This window comes from Diospyros lotus, chromosome 13, assembly GCF_014633365.1.
Source record: "Diospyros lotus cultivar Yz01 chromosome 13, ASM1463336v1, whole genome shotgun sequence".
Lineage (NCBI taxonomy): Eukaryota > Viridiplantae > Streptophyta > Magnoliopsida > Ericales > Ebenaceae > Diospyros > Diospyros lotus.
In genome coordinates this window covers 4845309-4866152 of record NC_068350.1, presented here as the reverse complement: position 1 = coordinate 4866152, position 20844 = coordinate 4845309, and the positions used below count along the sequence as shown (strand labels likewise).

Here is a 20844-nt window from a genome sequence, read left to right as displayed (position 1 = left end):
GGGTTGTCTCAGATACTGCACATTTTGTTATTAAATTTTAATTTTTGTGAAATAATTAAAAATTTTACTACTAATTATTTTTCATTCATTTTTATTTATTTTATAAGTTTAATTTAAATATATTTATAAATAATCAAATTCACTTCACCTCATCTCATCAAAATGTTCGCATAAATATCAGAAGGGCGAGGGAAAGTGAATTACGTTGCGTGAATGGGCTTCTATAAAAATGTGCTCCATGGCAATGTAATTATCATGAATTAGAGAAAATGATAAATCTTATTGTGATGTTATTTTTATTCATAAGTAGCAGGGAAAATTATAATAATTATTCTTAAAATTTGAGGTGATTATAAGAATAGCTCTCACAATTTAAAAATAGTGATACTTTACTATTAAATAAAAAATAAAATAACTAATTTATTCTATTCTCACTCCGCTCTCATTTGGTTTTAGAATAAAAGGAAAAAAAAATTACAATGAACCCATTGCCATTAGGTTCATTGTTGATGGCGACAATAAACCAATTTAGGTTCCTAGTCAATTTGTAATAAACCTAAATGTATCTTAAACCCATTCAATATAAATAATAAGCCCATGTTTAAGTTTGAAGATGTGTATGAGGGAGAGAGAGAGTATTGGTTCTACATCGAATCAAACTTAGGTGAGATCTCTATATTTAAGTTTAATGTAGAGGATTTGATTTGAACCTAGATACAAATGGTTCAATCAAATCATCTATATTTGAATTCAAATGAGTTCGTGGAGAGTTCAATCAAATCCTATCTCAGTATCTAGGTTCAATTCAAACCCCAAATGCAAGGATTTTGAACCCTTTGAAATAAAAATAAAGTGTAAGAACTCATTTATATTTGATTTAAACTTAGTTATAAAACCCTTTAAACCATATAAACAAACGTGCAAAAAAAAAAAATAAGAGTTATGTCACGTTTGACTAAAATAGAGATAGTTGAGTCATAAAAAAAAGAAGTAGAACATGTTAAAAGAAACCACACGTGTTAAATGGTGGTTGATGATGATCATGGCAATTCAATTGCTATAAAAGATGTGGGGAGAGAGAAAAAAAAATTAAGATATAAAAACATGTTGATTATTTATGAATATTTAATTAAAGTTAATTAATAATAAAAAAAATTACAACATGAATACTACTTGTATTCTATCAAACGTTAGGATAATCTTGTAATTATCTTAAACCTTTAAAAATCGTGTGTAATTTTTCCTAATTAATGTGTTGCTCTCAATCAAAATCACATCTCCATTGTTGAAGATAAATTTTATTTTAATTTTTATATTTGAATATTGACTTTTGCATCTACTCAAGGATTTTAAATGTAATATTTGGGCAAAGTGATGGAGCTGATGTCTTATATCAGCAGAAATCAAAACAATAAAGAAGCTTTGGAGGTTCATACTTCAAGGCTGTTTGGCTTAGCAGTTTGACCGCATATAAGCCATTTATGCATCGGATCTGCTACGCTGTGTTTGTGCTTAAGTGTTTGACTTAATATTTTAACTTAAAACGCTTTGTCACTGAAAAGTTGCTATAGCAGTGTTTAGCAAAAGCTGATGCCCCCAGCTTTGCCACAAAACGCTGATGAGTTAACCAAGAAAAATACAAGAATACCCTCAAATATTTTTCATATTTACACACGTACCCTTCCATCATCTTCTCCAGAACCTCTGCTCTATCATTATCCCCGCTGCATTGTCGCCCTTCTTTCATACCGCCGTCGCCATCGTCTAGCTGGGTCACTGCGGCAACCTCGTTTCAGATTTGGGTCGCGCCATCACCAGTCCTTCTTCCAGATTTGTCGCCGCAAGCTGCCTTCAATTTTGGGTCACGCCATCACTTGTTGTCTCCTTCTTCTTCGATCTGCCGTTGCCGCCTCCTTCTTCTCCAGATTCATCGGGCTTCCTCTCCAGATCGGCCGTCGTCGCTGGTGGGTCTCCTTGTCGCGTCATCGATGCCTCTTCTTCATCAATTTATATATATATATATGTTATGTATTTTGTTTTCCTTTTTTGTATTTATATATATTTTTTATATATACGACTAATTTTTATATATATGTTATGTATTTTTTGTATGTCAAGTTTCTTTTGTGTTTCTTTTGTATGTCAAGTTTTATATATATATATATATATATATATTTTGTATGTCAAAAGATAATTATGTATAAGCACTTTATAATGTATCAATATATATATATTTAATATTTTTATGCACTAAACCAAAATTTATAAACCTAAAGTATTGTATTAATATTTTTTGATAATTATATATAATTTATTAACTTGTAATTGTAAGTATTCTATTAATTATAAATTAATTTATAATTTATTTGATAAAAAATAGTATTTTTATACTTTTTAATTATATTATTTAACATCATGTCTATTTTAGTCTTTTTATCAAGTTCCAACAGCTTATTAGCTTTCACAGACCAAACACATAACTAATAATTGACAACTTAAAAGCACATATATCCAAATACATTATAAACTTAAATACTATTTAACTTTTAAGTTAAAAGTTAAATCACTTAAAACTATTTGCCTATTCATATACTAATAATTTCGTATGAATCAATGACTATTCCTAGCAATAAAAAAAAAACGTATAAATCAAGCTCTGAATTAGTAATTACCATCTTGCATAAATACATAAATTAAAGTCTTGAAAGTCAACGGATTATCCCATTTAGTATTTATATGTAACAAAGTCCAAATTATTATAAAACAAAATAAGGTGCTGGCTATGGGGTTCGAACCCATGCGCACTTATGTGCAGAAGATCTTAAGTCTTCCCCCTTAACCTCTCGGGCAAACCAGCACGCTTTATAAAAGACATCCACACCTTACAAAGGACGCAACCACTACTTTGTTAGCTTAACGCGGCGTCTTTCATTGCAGGCATATAACTTACATGAAAAAAAAATAAAAAGTTCTAAATAATTGAATTATTTAAAAATAATTTACATAAAAATTATTGGGTGTTTAATTGACTTAATTTTTTACCTATAATTTATAATACTTTTCTAATTTTTAGTGTTTGATTACCACTATTTTTCATGAAATTAGTCATTTGTTTCAAAATAAATAATATGACTAGAAAATGAACAAAAAAAAAAAAAACCCAAAATAAATTTAACTGAACAAAAACTCACATAAATAAATAATGTGATTGGAAAATAAAAATATAGGATAAGACAAAATTAAAAACTTCAAAAACAAACATCCACCATCATCGTGAGATAGCTCAAAAAAGGGCCAAAAACAAGGCAATAAGGGGACAAAAGTCAAGAGTAAGATGAATGGTGGTCTGGATGACGACGAAGATGATCAGCGATCGCCAAAAATGGTGATGAGGAGAAAGGGGAAGGGCCGGCAACGAACAGAAAAGGGAATGATCGACAACAAACACGAGAAGGATCTCAAAGATCAATTAAAAATCTTGTCATGGACGAAAAAGAAGATTGCAGTGGCCTAGAAGATAATCTCAGAGGTTGTCTTCAACGAAGATGGCAACGAACACGAAGGGGACAAAGTCGACGCCAAATGTAAGAGGAGAAACCCTAGAAAGGATAAGAAGATAAATCTATTGAGTGGATAGAGCAATGTGCAATGGGCTGCTTCTCAATTTTTAATTGCTTAAAAAATTTATTCTAATCCCTCCCCATGATAAAATCTTTTACAGCAAAAGTGATAAATAGGCATTACATGATCAAAAGTATGAAAATAATTTATCTATATAATTTGGTCAATCAAATACTTTAAAGGCTAAAATTTGAGTAGAAAATGACTGTTTCTTATAAAAAAATCTGTGCAATCAAATGTACCATTAGAGAAAAAAAAGGAAAAGAAAATCATAGAAGTATCAATTGAAAGCCTAGATGCGAAGTTGTGAGAAAGAAGTATTTATGAAGCAATATAGACATTAGTTTGTATTTATTTAAGGTGGATGGGAATAAGATATGTATTTTTTTGTGTAATACAAATTAACTTATATGTAGATTTAATTATAAATTATATCTAAAGTTTAGTATTTATCGCTTGCTATAAATACTTATTTTATTTTTAATAGAATTCTACTTAGAATTAAGTTTTTTCTTATAAATACTTATTGTAATGTGTCATGTGGGTATACACAAAAATACATTGGCATAATGCATTTTTTCGTTCTTGAACTAATAAAAAAAATGGTTTTATGGACTTGTACTAAAAGTGCTCAATATTCATCCCTAAACCAAATTAATTTATACACTTTTCGTTCCTAACTTAATAGTTGTTAAAAGAGATGTTAAATCTATCTTGTCAGCACTGCCACGTCACTCTTATTATCCTTGTCAGTACTGCTACATCACCACACATGCACACATATATATATGTATACACACACACCTATGTCTGCCAGCGGCCATGGGGAGCCTAGGTTTCCCTATTTCCTATTTTTCTTCATTTTTCTCATTCTAGACCATTTTTGTCTTTGCACCCGTTGTCAATTCAGGCACCGCCAGTTGTCTCAAACGCAGTCGTTGTCATTGTTTTTATTTTCTCTAGCACTGGTCGTCACCGATCACCTCTATCACTATTAGTTAATGTCGCTCTAGCTTCTTCTACATTGCAACTGTCATCGTCATTGCTGTTGTTCAACCATTGTGACCGTTCGCCTCAACGTTGTTAAATGTCGCTACCTTTGTCGTCCTTGTCGTCTCTTTGTCATTCGATTGCCAGCTTTGCTTTTGGTTATCAAATTTGCCACTTGCAATTTTAGCAACCAACTGTCGTTGCTTCTTGTCTCCGTCGGCAGCCATCATCAATCGATTTGTTCCCTATGTCGACGGCCGAGTCTCTTTCTCCTCATTTTCTTTCTCTATCTTTATTTGTCATGACAATCGGCCATTACGACCATCGACCAAACTTCATTTTTGCCAGATCCGGGCAATTGCTGATCAAGCTTTGTCTCCACCAAATTGGGTCTTTAACCAAATTGGTAAGTTCGACCAAGCCCACACACCCAATAATCGGGGACCAAAGGTCGGGGGTTCCTCAACCCCTAACAGCCAGCGCCCATGGTTGGGGAACCTAGCAGCCATGGTCGGGGCAAGGCTTTCAGCAGGAAACCTTGGGTTTCTTGACCTCTAGTCGCCAGATTCCTAGGTTCCCGGACCCAGCCACGACTGGGTCGGGGAACCCAGCCTCCCCATGGCGATTATCGGGGAGCCCAAATGTGGTGGCGGCCATGATTGGGTGTGTGTGTATATATATATATGTGATGGTGTGTCAGTACTGATAAAGATAATAGGAGTAATGTAATAATATTGACGAGATAAATTTAACACCCATTAAGTTAGTGATTAAAAAGTGTATAAATTAATTTGATCTAGGGATGAATAGTAAATACTTTTTAATATAGGCCTTTAAAATTATTTTTTTTATTAGTCTAGAATAAAAAAATACATTATGCCAAATACATTTACTTAATCAATATTAAATAAAATTATCCTCAATTCTCTATATCCTGTTATTTGAGACCAACAGACCAACCACCACAAATGATCTAAGGACTCGAGACTTTGAATATTCAAGATGGACTTCAGTAACCATTCTTTAATAATTTATTTGTGGTGCATGTGGTCAGTTATTACTTATTCAACTTGTCAAACAATAAATAAATTTGTTCGTTTAAGTTATCAAATTTCGTTCATTAAAGTAACTTGTTATTAATATTCTACACCTTGCAATACTAGACTTCATCTAAATTGTCAAAATATTTATTTTAAACTCAATCTCTACCATTTATTTATATTGATTTTTATTGTAATTTAGATATTATACATCTCTTCTATAAATCATGTAAAACTTAATTCATTTCTTATATTTGTGTAATTTTTTTTTAAATATAAGTGATATAAGGCAAAGGGTATTTTTGAAAAATTTAATCTAAAAATAACACCAAATTATGAATCAATTTAATAATAATAGAATAATAGTGAAAGGATAGCATAACGAAATTAGTCAGCTTACATACAAAAACTAGAGTTACCTGAAATTAAGGGATGAACCGTAAATTTCCTAAATACCGGGGCTTCAAAGGCAAAATTACACTGTCAGGAACAAAGACGCCTTTAATTGGAAGCCCAATTTACTTTAGGTTTAGGCTATTGACCATTCGAGGACTGTACAGAAGAAGAACCCTAGATCACCTAGAGCACACAGAGAGAACCGTCAAGCTTCCCCTGGGATTCAGATCTATCAATGGCGGAGCACTTGGCGTCGATTTTCGGGACGGAGAAGGACAGAGTGAACTGTCCATTCTACTTCAAGATCGGAGCTTGCCGGCACGGCGATCGCTGCTCGAGGCTCCACACGAAGCCTTCCATAAGCCCTACTCTGCTGCTCTCGAACATGTACCAGCGTCCCGACATGATCACTCCAGGCGTCGACCCCCAGGGTCAGCCCCTCGATCCCCGCAAAATCCAGCGCCACTTCGAGGTTAGACGCCATCCAGATAGATTTCTAGACGCTTGCATAGACGTGTTTAATTCTCTCTGTCCACAAGTGATTACTTCTATGTTTATATATTGATGAATCTCCAAGGATTTATATACGATTACACACATGAATTAATGCAAATTTATTGTTTTGGATCCTTGGTGGTTGGGATGATACCATAGCGAGAGTACGAAGAAAGAATTCGAACAAAATTGAGCGTCAGTTAGAAGTTACACAAATATTTGTAAAAAAGGATGCGTATACATATGTTAATGGACATATTTATGTGTATATACATATACATAAACAAGAAGAGGATGCGCACAAATCCTGAATCTTCTTCTTCGTCATCTCTATTTCTGGATGAGCAGAAATTCTGAATCTTTTTCTTCGTCATCCCTATTTCGTTCTCATCTTCTTCCCATCCATGTCTCCTTTGTTTTCCATTTTCTTCGTATCAATGTACTGGTACAACAAACGTCCATCTCTGGTCACTGAAACTGAGAAAGAAAGCCGAGCAGGCTTGACTTTGATCCAAGTCCAACTCAAGTTGTGGCCGTGGCTCAGGCTTTGTTGAGTACACTAGGGCATCAAAGGAACCCTGGAGACCTGAAGCTCTAATCCAGAAGAACCATGGTTTCAGAAATGTCTTCTAATGTGCCAGAAACTAAAACCACCTTAGAGCTATTCTATTTTGGTGAGGCAGCTCAAAAAGAAGCAGACAACTTTGAACTTCCCCTGCCCTGACCCCTGTAGAAACACAAAGGGACTTGTTAGTCACCTATGGCAACCTGCTGAATGATGGAGAAACATTTACCATTATTATAATGACATCACTCAAAAAGCAGTTTATATCATTGCAAGATCCAAATTGACCTAGAAGTACACCCCACCATTTCTGCTAATGATATCTGCTTTTAGGGGTAATTCTGCCCAAAGTGCGACATAATTTACATCATCAAATGACTGAAGGGAGCAATTGTACCCATAGCTTATCCCCAAAGCTCCTTCTTAGGAAGGCCAAGCAAAACCAGTCATCATTAACATCTGGTATGCAAATGAAGAAGATATTGTATTTGACCTAGGTCTCCACCGGGGCCACTAAAAAAAATGTCTTCCTTGAAAGCTTTTCCTTCAAGCTGTCAGAATCCTTAATCCTCTGGAGTAGGACCTAAAGGACCCTGTTAAAAGTTTTCTAGAGTATAGGATAAAAAGATCAGTGAAAGCAGTGTTTTTTTGAAGGCCAATGAAGCATTAAATAGAAGTTTATATCCCATGTTGTAATTAGTGATAGTTGGGGGGGGTTAAACTGTAAATATTTAATAATCTTCATTGGGATATCCGCCCACTATTATAAATAGAGGGCAAGGTGTAGCGAGTGAGGTAGAGTTCACAGTTTTCTGTTTGTAAGAGTAGTGATTGCTAGAGAGAAAGGCTAGAGTTTGATAGCTTTGTAATCTTGGGGTGAAGGCTTGGTGTACTCGAGAATAGAAGGGAGAGAATTCAACTGTGTAACTGATCATTCTTTTGAAATAAAGAAGGCTGCTCGAGGAGGTTCAAGACTGGATGTAGGGTTGTCCAAAAAGGCAATCCGAACCATGATAAAATTTGGTGTTTGTGGTTTGTGTTTCTGTTTCTTGTTTGTTTTCATTCTGTTATGTTTTGATTATATTGATTTCTTCTGTTGAAACCATTATTTTTGTTCTTAAGTTCAAGTGTGTGCGCGCTAGCTATTGAGTGTGGCATAATTTTTGTCCAAGAAAACAAATCCAATGACCCTAGGTATAACAAATTGGTATCAGAGCCTGTTCCTAGTATCAAGATTCATCAAGATTTTTTCTGTTTTGATTCTTGGTCATTGAATAGTGTCAAATAATGTCTACAACTAGGTATGACATAGAGAAGTTTGATGGCCAGAATGATTTCGGCCTTCGGAAGATGAAGATGAGGGCTTTACTAGGAAATTTAGGGCTGGAAGAGGCCTTAGACAGTGAGGGAAAACCACCAGAATCTCTTACAGAAGAACAGAAAAGAGAAATGTCTAAACAGAGAAAAGAAATCAACAAGAAAGCATTTAATACCTTAATTCTAAGCCTAGGAGACAAAGTCTTGTGGGAGATGTCAAAGATGACAACCGCGGAGGACCTTTGGAATAGCCTAGAAACCCTTTTGTTGGGTTTTTGCATGGAGAATTATTTCTAGAAGATGAAGAATATAACCTGTTAGAATGAAGATGAGTGCGACTGGATTTATTCTAAGTTAGATTAGTTAACTTAGTGGTTATATTATGAGGGATACATTAGTCTTTTGTATAGGCCAAGTAGTTAGCCTTGTAATTTCCGCCCCTATGGTTTATAAATAGGAGGCGAGAGGCTGAAAGTTGCATATAACAAATCATTCTATTGATTTCTCTGAATGCAAGTGATTCTGTTGAGAGAGAGAGAGAGGCTTAGAGAGAAAGTTTGTCTTGATATTCTCTTGTATAGAAGGCAGTGAACTTGTGTGAGAGAGAAGGAGAGTTCTTGTAATCTTGTTCAAGCGGTTTCTAGTGGATTTGGCTATTGAGATCAAGGCTGGATGTAGGATTGCATATTGCAATCCGAACTAGGATAAATCAACGCCTCTTGATTGGTTTGATTGCTTTTTTACTTCATTTTCTTTGCTGTTTTCATTTCCTGTTTTATATACTCTGTTGTGGGTTTGATTTCTGGTTGAGGAGTGAAGAGAGGTTGGCAAAATAAATTGTTGAATTGGGTTTCTAAGAGCTCCTAATCATAACATATTGGTATTAGAGCCAAGAACCCTTTCAAGAATTGCCAAGAACCCTAGAAATCTTTAGTTTTAATCCCTGTTATGGCTTCTGCACCCTCTTCCTCTAGATATGGCATAGAGAAATTTGATGGGTCAAATGATTTCAGTCTATGAAAAATTAAGATGGGGGTACTGTTGGGAAACTTGGGATTAGAAGAAGCCTTAGAGGCAGAAAAGAAATTGCCTGAGAATGCCACTGAAGAACAGAAAAAAGATTTCAGTGAGCGTAGGAAAGAAATCAACAAGAGGGCCTATAATACTCTAATTCTAAGTTTAGGAGATAAAGTCCTTGGGGAAGTTTCAAGGATGGAAATGGCTGAGGCTTTATGGTCTAAATTAGAGAGTCTTTATATGACAAAAACCTTGTCAAATAGGTTGTATTTAAAGGCAAAGTTTTTTACATTTAAAATGCAAGAAGGGCAGAAACTAAATAATCACATAGATGAGTTTAATAAACCATGTCTTGACTTAGAAAACATAGATATTAACTATGATGAGGAAGATAAAGCCCTTGAATTATTGCATTCTTTGCCAAGAACGTATGAAACCTTTGTTGATATATTAAAACATGGTAGGGAAAAATTATCCCTAGAAGATGTTTTCGGAGCATTAAACTCTAAGGAGTTGTAGCAGAAAGTAGAAGGAAAGACTGCTGGAGATGTCCTTACTGCAAGAAGTAGGACTGAAAGGAGAGAGTTTAAATCAAAGGGGAAGTCTAGATCCAAGTCTAAGAATGGCAAGAAACAGTTTAAGTGTTACCATTGCCATGAAGAGGGTCATATTAAGAAATTCTGCCCTAAAAGAAAGAAAGAATTTAAGGAGAAATCAAATTCTGAAATTTCATCCTCCCTATGTGAGTATGATTATGATAGCGCAGATGCATTGGTTGCATCTTGCCTAGAAGATAAGGATTTGTGGGTTTTAGACTCAGGTTGTTCCTTTCACATGACATCCCATAGAGAATGGTTTTTAAACTATCAAGATATAGGTGGTGGAAATGTGATGTTAGGGGACAACCATGAGTGCATTATAAAGGGGGTAGGAGACATTAAATTAAGAATGCATGATGGATTGGTAAAAATGTTAAAATCTGTTAGGTATGTTCCAGATTTAAAAAGGAACCTAATATCCCTAGGAGAATTGGATAAAAGTGGTCATTCCTATAAAGGGCATGGCGGAGTTTTAAGGGTATCAAAGGGATCCCTTATCTGCATGAAAGCTGCCCTTCACAATGGTATATATGTGCTGGAAGCAACCACTTAAAGTGGTGAGGCAGCTATAGGTGAGAATAAAACCTATGATCAAACAAAATTGTGGCATTATAGGATGGCTCACATCAGTGAGCAGGGACTTAGAGAACTGTCCAAACAAGGTATCCTAGGGGCTGAAAATTTAACAGATTTGGACCAATGTGAAACATGTATTTTTGGCAAATCTTCTAAAGTAAAATTCCCTAAGAAAGCAAATCACATATCTAAAGCCCCTTTAGAATACATTCATTCTGATTTATGGGGCCCTAGTCAATCTTTAACTCATGGTGGGGCAAGGTATTTTTTGTCAATCATAGATGACTTCTCTAGGATGGTTTGTGTATATGTAATAAAATCAAAAGATGGAACTTTTGAAGCCTTTAAATCCTGGAAAACCTTAATAGAGAATCAAAAAGGTATGAAAATTAAGATTATTAGAACAGATAATGGTCTTGAGTTTTGTAACAAAGAATTTGCCCAAATGTGTAAAGAAAGTGGCATCCTTAGGCATCTAACAGTTCCCGGAAACTCCAAGCAAAATGGCCTAGCTGAGAGAATGAATAGGACCCTTTTAGAAAGGTAAGATGCATGTTAATCCATGCTAGGTTGTCCAAATTGTTTTGGGGAGAAGCTGTTACAACAGCTGCCTATGTAATTAATAGGTCTCCTTCAGCTGCAATAGGGTTTAAAACTCTCTATGAAATGTGGCATGGTCATAAGCCAAGCTTAGAGCATCTAAGGGTATTTGGCTACATTGCTTATACACATGTTAAGCAAGGGAAATTGGAGCCTAGAGCCAAGAGGTGTCTGTTCATAGGTTATCCTAATGGGGTAAAGGGATATAAGTTATGGGCCTTAGAAGAAGGATTGCCAAGGACTTTGGTTAGTAGGGATGTGACTTTCAGTGAGGATTCCTTCTTAAGGATGATAAGGTAGGTATTCAAAAGGATAGGCTAGTGAAAGGGAAGGCTGTTGAGATGGAACAGCAAGTCCAGGATGCTGCCATGCAAAATCCCATGGACTAGGCAGCAGATCAGCACACTGACAGTGCTGATTATCCTATGCAAATGGACCAGCATGATGCTGATCCTGATTCTCCTACCTTAGAGAGTTTTCCGCAGAGTAGCAGTGATGATCCCTCTAGTTCTGAGAGGTTTCAGCCGTCTGGCAGTGCTGGACCTTCAGGTTCGGATAGTTCCCCTAGTGTAGGTAGGTACAATGTGGCAAGGGATAGGCAAAGGAGGGAGGTTAGACCTCTTATTAGGTATGGATACTCTGATTTAGTCTCATATGCACTGTTAAGTGCAGCAGAGACAGCTGGTGATGAACCTCTTACATATGAAGAGGCTATGAGATCAAAAGATTCCAAGTTATGGTTGGATGCAATGAGATCTGAAATGGATTCTCTAAATAAGAATAAACTTGGGTTTTGGTTGATAGACCCTTAGGTAAAAGGGTGGTAGGCTGTAAGTGGCTCTTTAAGATAAAAGAAGGGGCATGTAAGGGGCAAAAACCTAAGTATAAAGCTAGGTTAGTAGCAAGGGGATTCACCCAAGTGGCTGGGGTGGATTTTAATGAGGTTTTCTCACCGGTAGTGAGACATACCTCTATTAGAATCTTGCTTGCAATGACTGCCTATTTGGACTTAAATCTAGAGAAAATGGATGTGACCACCGCATTCCTTCATGGTGAGTTAGAAGAGGACATTCTAATGGATCAGCCTAAGGGATTTGAAGTAAGGGGTAAGAAGGAGCAAGTATGCTTGTTAAAGAAGTCCTTATATGGACTTAACCAATCCCCTAGACAATGGTATTGAAAATTTGATACATTCGTGATCAACCAAGGCTTCAAGAGAAGTGCCTTTGATTGCTGTGTCTATTTTAAGCATATTTCATCTAAAATTTTTATCTATCTCCTTCTATATGTGGATGACATGCTGATTGCTAGTCAATTAGATGTGGAAATTCATAAGTTAAAGCTAGAAAGATTTTAGGGATTGAAATAGAAAGAAATAGACTTAAGAGGTTAATCAATTATCTCAAAAAGCATACCTAGAGAAATTGATTAAGAGATTTCAAATGCATGATGCAAAAGAGGTAAAAGTTCCTTTTGCACAACACTTTAAGCTATCCCACAACCAATCACCTAGTGATAAAGAGAGCATAAGAGAAATGAGCAAGATACCTTACTCTAATGGTGTAGGTAGTCTCATGTATTGTATGGTGTGTACTAGGTTGGACTTAGCCCATGCTATGAGTGTTGCTAGTAGGTTTATGGCTAATCCAGGTAAGGAACATTGGGCTGTAGTAAAATGGATATTTAGGTACCTAAAATGATCAATAAACTTGACTTTAGTTTATGGTGAAGTTTGTGTCGAAGATGAGCCTAATATACTAGGATTCACTGATGCTAACTATGTAGCAGACCTAGATAGAATGAGGTCATCTACCGGTTATGTATTTAAGCTATGGAATGCTACCATAAGCTGGGAAACAAATTTGCAATCAGTAGTGGCTCTCTCAACCACTGAAACTGAGTACATAGCGGTTACATAAGCTATGAAGGAGAGCCTATGGTTGAGAGGTTTAGTAAGTGAACTCCTAGGTAGAAACGTTAAGGCAATCTTAAATTGTAATAGCCAAAGTGCTATTCACTTGGCTAAAAATCAAGCACATCATGAAAGAACTAAACACATTGATATTAGGTATCACTTTATTAGAGAAGTCCTTGATAGGAGGGAAATAGATTTGATAAAGGTGGTAAGGGAAGATAATGCTGCAGACATGTTTACTAAAGTAGTTCCAACGACAAAATTATATCATTGTTTGAGGCTGTTACACATTTATATTTGTGAATGATTAGTTGTTTTGCAGGTCCAAAAAGAGAGCAGATTGATGGAGCCGGATTCTAGAAGATAATCATGCAAAAATGGTGGAGATTTGTTGGGTTTTTGCATGGAGAATTATTTCTAGAAGATGAAGAATAGAACTTGTTAGAATGAAGATGAAGTGCAACTGGATTTATTCTAAGTTAGATTAGTTAACTTAGTGGTTATATTATGAGGGATACATTAGTCTTTTGTATAGGCTAAGTAGTTAGCCTTGTAATTTTCTCCCCTATGGTTTATAAATAGGAGGTGAGAGGCTGAAAGTCGCATATAACAAATCATTCTATTGATTTCTCTGAATGCAAGTGATTCTGTCAAGAGAGAGAGAAAGGTTTAGAGAGAAAGTTTTTCTTGATATTCTCTTGTATAGAAGGCAGTGAACTTGTGTGAGAGAGAAGGAGAGTTCTTGTAATCTTGTTCAAGCGATTTCTAGTGGATTTGGCTCTCGGGATCAAGGCTGGATGTAGGATTGCATATTGCAATTCGAATCAGGATAAATCAATGCTTTTTGATTGGTTTGATTGCTCTTTTACTTTATTTTCTTTGTTGTTTTCATTTCCAATTTTATATACTCTATTGTGGGTTTGATTTCCGGGTGAGGAGTGAAGAGAGATTGGCAAAATAAACTATTGAATTGGGTTTGTAAGAGTTCCTAATCATAACACCTTTACATGACCAAGACTCTTTCTACGAGGTTATACCTAAAGACTAAGTTCTTTTCCTTCAAGATGGGTGAGAGTCAAGCTACAAGATCACATTGACAACTTCAATAAGCTGTGTTTAGATCTTGAGAACATTGACATTAAGAATGATGATGAGGATAAGGCATTGGTCTTATTGCACTCATTGCCAAAATCATATGAGACTTTTGTTGACATCTTGAAACATGGTAGGGATAAATTGTCTTTGGATGATGTAGTAGGGGCTTTAAATTCTAAGGAATTGCAGCTAAAGGTAGAACACAAGAACTCAGTAAGTGATGCCTTCTCGATTGGATTTAGATTGTGTTAGAGTATCTCATAGCTTTCCACTCTATTCTCTCAACTCAACCAGCTCCCTATCTAACCCAAGAATACACTGATAACAAAGAACATAAAGGAGTAACACAATCACACAACAAACAGCAAGATTTATCTTGGTTCGGTCTTGAAATCCAAGACCTACATCCAGATTGCTTAGGCACCACTGAAATCCACTATCTTGAAACACCCAAGGGATGATTACAACAAGAACTTAATCCCTCCCGTCCATATACATTGAAAGCTATAGGGAAATTAGGGAATACAAGCTAAGAACCAGCCACTCCCAACCTCTCGCACTCAATCCCAAATCAAGACAGTAAATCGGAAACAATCCTTCACGATTTCTGGCACACTAAGACACTTCCTAAGCCTCCTCACCGCGACCCCTATTTATAGGATATAGGGGAGCGATTTACATGAACTTAAAGATAAAACTAACTAACATTCGCCTAACAAACTAACAAACTTTAAAACCGGCTGCCACCTTCTAGAAACATACATTCTAAAAGAACAATTAAATCTAACACTAAATCAGGAAATAAGATATGCAACAATACAAAGTACATGATTACATTTAATCTAATCTAATACAAATGTTACAACAAATTGGATAGTAATAATCCTAAGCAAAAGGGAAGGTCTAGATCAAAATCTAGGAATGGCAGGAGAAAAGTAAAATGTTTTCATTGCCATGAGGAGGGCCACATCAAGAGAAATTGCCCAAATAGAAATAAAGAATCTCAAGAAAGAACCAAACTGGAATGTTCTAGTACTATGAGTGGATCTGGTTATGAGAGTGCGGATGCCCTATAATATTTCTAGAAATGCTGGAAAAGAAGCATAGGTTCTAGGTTTAGGGTGTACTCCTCATTAGAAATTGGTATTTGTTATGTCATTTGTACTAGATTAGGATTTTATGTGTAATCAGATATTTTGTATGAATGCATTTGTATGTTTCTTTTCTGTTTTAAGGTTAGAATGAATATTCTTCTAGAAGGCATGTTTTTAGAAGGGCAGCTGACCGATTTAGTTATTTAGTTATTTTCGGTCAGGCGGTCAGGCCATTAGACAGTTGTAACTCACGTCCCTATAGTCTATAAATAGGGATCGTGGGGGTAGGCAGAGTGTGTGCGCTTCATTCTGAGACAATTTTGTTACTATCTTGTGTGTTGGGATTGATTGATTGGCTAAGAGTAAGGCTGGGGATAAGTTTTGTAATCTCAAGGAATCCAGTTAGCTTTCAGGGTATATGGGTTGGGTGTGGATTCGGGATTCTTTGTAATCATCCTAAAGTTTGTTTCAAGATAGTGGATTGGAAAGAGGCTGCATCAGTCTAGATGTAGGTCTCGAAATTTGGGGACTGAATCGGGATAAATTTTGTTGTTCGTTACTGTTTTCTTTATTCTTGTTTGTTCGCTTATATTGTTTGTGTTCTTGGAGGTCTTGAGTGGTTTCTGTGAGTTATTGGGTTGTGAGAGATTTGAGGGATCACTGTGTTCTTACTAACAGTATTACTAGGCAACTCTTTAACTCTTAAGAATTAAGGTAAAGGGAAATTGGAGATGTGTGAATAGGATGCATGGTGGAGCTGTTCCAGGATATTAGAAGATGTAAAAATATGTCCTTGATTTAAAAGAAAGCCTAATGTCCTTAGGAAGATTTAGATAGTAAAGGATTTCTCCTATAGAGGAGAATTGGAGTCCTAAGAACAGTGTTATTAAAGGCGCAAGGCGCACTAAGGCGCACAAGGGTCTTGGAGCCTGAGGCGCAAGGCGCAAGGCGCAAGGTAAGGCGTGAGCCTGGTGGAACTAGGCGCAAATTAATAAAAATAAAATAAAATAAAAATATATGTCCTAGTTAAAGAAAAAGGTATAAAATAAGTCATAACTTCTAATAATATTTTAACAAGCATGTTATAAAAAAAATAAAAAATTCAACATATGCTAACTACTAAGAGAAATAAATATTAAAACAAGTTACATACCTGTGAATTCCAGCACAACAAATCCAAACATATTTCAGCAACCAAAATATAAGTATCACGGAAGTTCAAAAAATTTGTAAGAAAAGTCTTTAACTAAAATTAGATTAAATCCAAAAGAGGTTTGTAGATCTTAAATCCTAATTAAGATTAGATAATCTAAAAATCATCCTCATTGTCAACATCAAGATCTAACATTTCCATATTCCCATCATCAGAAACATCATCTCCAATATCCTCTTCTTCCACATCATATCTCTCTTCCTCTTCATCTTCATCAGGTTCAATTGGAGCATTTGAAGTAAAAGTAGCCCTTCTTCTACTCTTTGTCAAATTTAGAGTTGGAGCATTTGATCTAGTTGCATAGTGAGCTTTTTCAACACCAGAAGCTCTAGAAACATCAGCCCATGTTAAATCATCGCCCTCATGTACAAGTTCATTATCTGAATCATCAAGTTGGTCAATTGTCCCAAGCAACCACTCATTACTTTCATCAATTTCATCCAAGGAAATGGGATCTATTGATTTACGTAAATTGAAGCGACGTCTCAAAGCTCTATTATACTTCACAAATACCAAATCATTAAGACGTCGTTGCTCCAATCGGTTTCTCTTTTTGTTATGAAGCTGCCATAATAATTAAATTAGAATTAGTAAGTTAAAAGATATAAGAAATCATCTAGTTAATACTTAATATTACTAATAAGATTGAAATGCTTACATGCTCAAAGATACTCCAATTTCTTTCACAACCTGAAGAGCTACAAGTGAGACTACAAATCTTCATGGCAAACTTTTGCAAATTAGGGGTTCCAGTGCCAAATTGAGACCACCATTCAACTGAGAAAAACACATACAAATTAGCAATTAAAAATATAGATTATTGATCTAATTCTAATCTAAATTAGATAATTTAGAAAACCGTGTTACCTGGTGATAATTGATTCCTTCCTCTAATACATATTTGTTTGCCAAATAACCCTTCAGAATTCTTATAAAAGCTCAACTCCTTCGAAAGTTTGTCTTGCACTTCTGCGGTGGGAACCAGCCTCTCTATGCAAGCATACAACCCTTCAATAACCTCGTTGTCTTCTCTAATACTTTCATTTGAGTAAAAAAATGCTGGATTCAAATAATATCCAGCTGCATGTAAAGGACGATGCAACTGAAGATTCCATCTCTCATCAATGATTTCAAATATTTTCTCGTATTTGCTCTCATCATCAAAAGATTTTGCAATGGCTTCTTTTGCCCTATCCATAGCCTCATAAATATAAGGCATAGCAGGTTTGTCCTCATTATCCACTACTCTAAGCACCTTGACAAGAGGCCCAGACACCTTGAGAGCAAAAAGAATATTTTTCCAAAATGATTCCTGGAGCACTGTTTGAGCTGTTTGCTTACCTCGTGTTTCCTTTGCAAATCTAGAGTTAGTCCACTCTTCTGAAATGAACATCTTCCTCAAATTAGCTTTTTGTTTATGAAATCTTGAAAGGGTGAGGAAAGCTGTGGCAAACCTTGTTTTTCCAGGTCTTAGCATCTCTCTTTTTTGTGTAAATGATCTCATCATATTTAATACTTGTGCAGAGCTATATAGGTACCCATTGACTGAACATGCCTTCTGAAATGTGCTCTTAAGTCTAGGAATTTTAAAAATGTCCTCCAACATCAAGTCCAAACAGTGGGCAGCACACGGTGTCCAATACAAATTCTTGTGCTTAGTCATTAAGAACTCTCCTGCAAGACATTAATTCAAGGAAAAAAATAGTCCTTAATTTCAATAAAAGTTAAAAAGAAAAAAATAAATTAGTAAAAGTAAAACTTACCAGCTAGAACATTCGCTGAAGCATTATCAGTTACAACTTGAACAACATTTGCTTCTCCTATCTCCTCCACAAATCGGTCAAGCAATTGGTAAAGTTTCATTCCATCTTTAGCATAGGAAGATGTATCAATAGATTCAATAAACACACTCCCCTTCGGACTATTTACCAAAAAGTTGAGTAAAGACCTATCTCGCTTATCCTTCCAACCATCACACATGATTGTACATCCATATCTTGCCCATTCCTCCCTATGACTCTTCATAATTTCTTTTGTGTGTTCCACCTCTTTCTTAAGATAAGGAACTCTAACCTCATGAAAACTTGGGGGTTTCATTCCCGGACCAGCTCGCCCAACAGCCTCCATCATTGGCTTAAAACTAGGGTAATTGACTGCATTAAATGGTATACCAACTTCATACATCCATCTACTAAACCAAACACATGCATTCTCTCTCAACTCTTTATTGACATGACTTTCTATTGTAGTTTGCTTTCCTTTTGCATCCTTTTGATTACTCACTTTAGGTTTAGCAGATAAAAACAAATCAAGAGGCCCTCTTTGCTGTTGCCTTTGTTTTTTTTGTTGCATAGATGATGCTTGTCCTTGCATAGGCCTTTTACCACGGTTTTGGAAGGCCCCTACGTCCATTTCATCATCAACATCATCTTCTAGTGTGTCTATATCATCAAAATCTGGCATATCATCAAAGTCATTCTTCCCTTTCTTTTTTGACATAAACTCTATAATTTCGTCTCTAACATGAGGAGGACATTTTGAACAAATTTCAGCATTCCTATAACCTCCAACAAGGTGCTGTTTGGCTCGGTATACACCTCCTTTGGTTAATTTCCCACAAAAATTACATTTGAAAGTGTTAAGGTCATTGGGATTTACCAAACTATGATATTTCCATGCTGGATCTTTTCTTCTACCAGCAGAACTACTATCAGGATTAGGATCAATAGTGTTAGATGTCATTTTAAATTTTTGATTCCTGCAAGATACACAACATGTCAACAACAATACCACTCACTCTAAAGACCATCTTAAGGAAAAAAAAAATACCGCAAAGGGTCATTTGTCATTGCAGCTATGCAGCTCATGGGGCTGAGTGCTAATGCAGTTGACGTTGACCACTGTTCTATTTATGAACAGTATTGAATTGGCAGAATTGCTAAGGCCTAAGGGTCATTGGAGCCATGCAACTCATGCTACTAAGAGCTGCTGACCACTATTCTATTTATAGAATAGTAATAAACTGTTAGGAACTTAGGAGTAATAAAATAACTCCTCCAAGAACAAATAAATATCCAACAACAATAAGAAATCAGCAGTTGCTGGCAGCTGGCTTGCTGCCCTTTGTGTTGAAACTTGTAACTTGAAACTAGAAAATAAATAAAGAGAGGAGACAACAATGAACATACCTGGAAACCGTTTGTTGTTTCCTTTGTTTGATGTTTGTTGTTTCCCGTTGCTAATAGCTATGCTGAGAAGAGAGATGATGCAGTAGGCTAGCCGCTAGTAGCTAATAGCTATGCTGTCGGCTGTCCGTTTGAAGAAGAGATAGTAGAGTCAAGAAGGGAGATAAGTTGTGTAGCAGCTATAGCTGTGTTGTCCGTTTGAAGAGGGCAAGAATAGCCGAGAAGGGTGTTGTTCGTTTGAAGAGGGAGAGGAGAGCCAAGAAGGGTGGTTGTGCAGCTTGTCCTATCTGTTTGAATAGGGAGAGGAGAGACGAGCGAGAAAGGAGGGCTATGCCGTTGCAGCCGTCCGTTTGAAGAGGGAGAGGAAAGCCGAGAAGGGGGGAGGAGTTCTGGTTGTCTTGGACCTGTGTCGTGACTGCCGTGGAGAGGAATAGTCGAGAATAGAATAGAAGGGAGAGGAGAGGACAGCAGCAGACTTTTGGGATTTCTTCTGTTTTAAGTCCCTTTGAATTCAGCTTTTCAATATATATTGTTTTCTTTTATTTAGGTATAATTTGAAATAAGATTAGATTTGATTAAAATATTGCAAGAAATACTAAACTTAAACTAAATTAAACTGAAATTCAATTAAAACAAACCAGGCGCAGCCTTGGGTGCCTAAGCCCAAGGCTGCGCCTGAGGGCTTGGATGCGCCCAGGTGCGCCTGGGCAGATCTCGCCCGCCTGGGCGGGTTCTAGGCGCCAGGCTTGCGCCTGGTATCAAGGCGCGCCTAGGCGCGCCTTTAATAACACTGCCTAAGAAGTTGCACAAGAATTTCTTAAAGAGATGGAAGCAACCCTCAAGAATGGAATTTATGTGGTGCAGGCTGGCATTTTTTTAATGTGGATAAGCTGCAGCCACTAAGGACAGCCTAGGGTAAGTTAGGCGGTGTCATTTGTTGAGGATAGCTCACATGTTGAGCAAGGACTAAGAAAGGTATCTAAGGCTAGGGATATTAGGGGGAGGAAAATTTTGCAGGTATAAGGGAATAGGAACCATGTAGTTTGGAAATGTCACCAAAATAGAAGTCTCCTAAATAGACCTTGTATATGTCAAAAGCCCATTAGAGATCAGTTTCTAAGATCTA

The 20844-nt window shown here is 36.2% G+C and overlaps 2 protein-coding genes and 1 non-coding gene across 5 annotated transcripts in view; 1 reads left to right on the top strand and 2 right to left on the bottom strand.

The window, feature by feature from the left end:
- Positions 1-2774: 2774 nt before the first annotated feature.
- Positions 2775-2857, bottom strand: TRNAL-UAA (transfer RNA leucine (anticodon UAA)). The gene has a single exon. It is a non-coding gene; the product is annotated as a tRNA-Leu (tRNA).
- Positions 2858-6172: 3315 nt separating this feature from the next.
- LOC127789223 (splicing factor U2af small subunit B-like) overlaps positions 6173-20844 on the top strand; it is a 29808-nt gene continuing 15136 nt past the window's right edge. For 2 of the 3 annotated variants that reach the window (XM_052318050.1, XM_052318051.1), the window contains exon 1: positions 6173-6519. In XM_052318050.1, coding sequence (XP_052174010.1) covers positions 6283-6519 — 237 coding nt within the window. In that variant the 5' untranslated portion in view covers positions 6173-6282. The remainder of the gene's footprint in view (positions 6520-20844) is intronic. The other variant, XM_052318048.1, reaches the window with a different exon arrangement.
- LOC127789225 (uncharacterized) lies at positions 16515-17305 on the bottom strand. The gene is made up of 2 exons (XM_052318053.1): positions 17192-17305; positions 16515-17097 (listed from the first exon to the last, which is right to left on the bottom strand). The coding sequence occupies exons 1-2, from the start codon at positions 17255-17257 to the stop codon at positions 16630-16632; spliced, it is 534 nt and encodes a 177-aa protein (XP_052174013.1). The 5' UTR covers positions 17258-17305; the 3' UTR covers positions 16515-16629.

Bases quoted from the DNA above. Each gene is read 5' to 3' on its own strand.
- LOC127789225 (XM_052318053.1), bottom strand. From the start codon at position 17,257: ATGAAGATTTGTAGTCTCACTTGTAGCTCTTCAGGTTGTGAAAGAAAT. The intron at 17,098-17,191 runs GTAAGCATTTCA...TTATTATGGCAG, and splicing joins ATTGGAGTATCTTTGAGCAT to CTTCATAACAAAAAGAGAAA.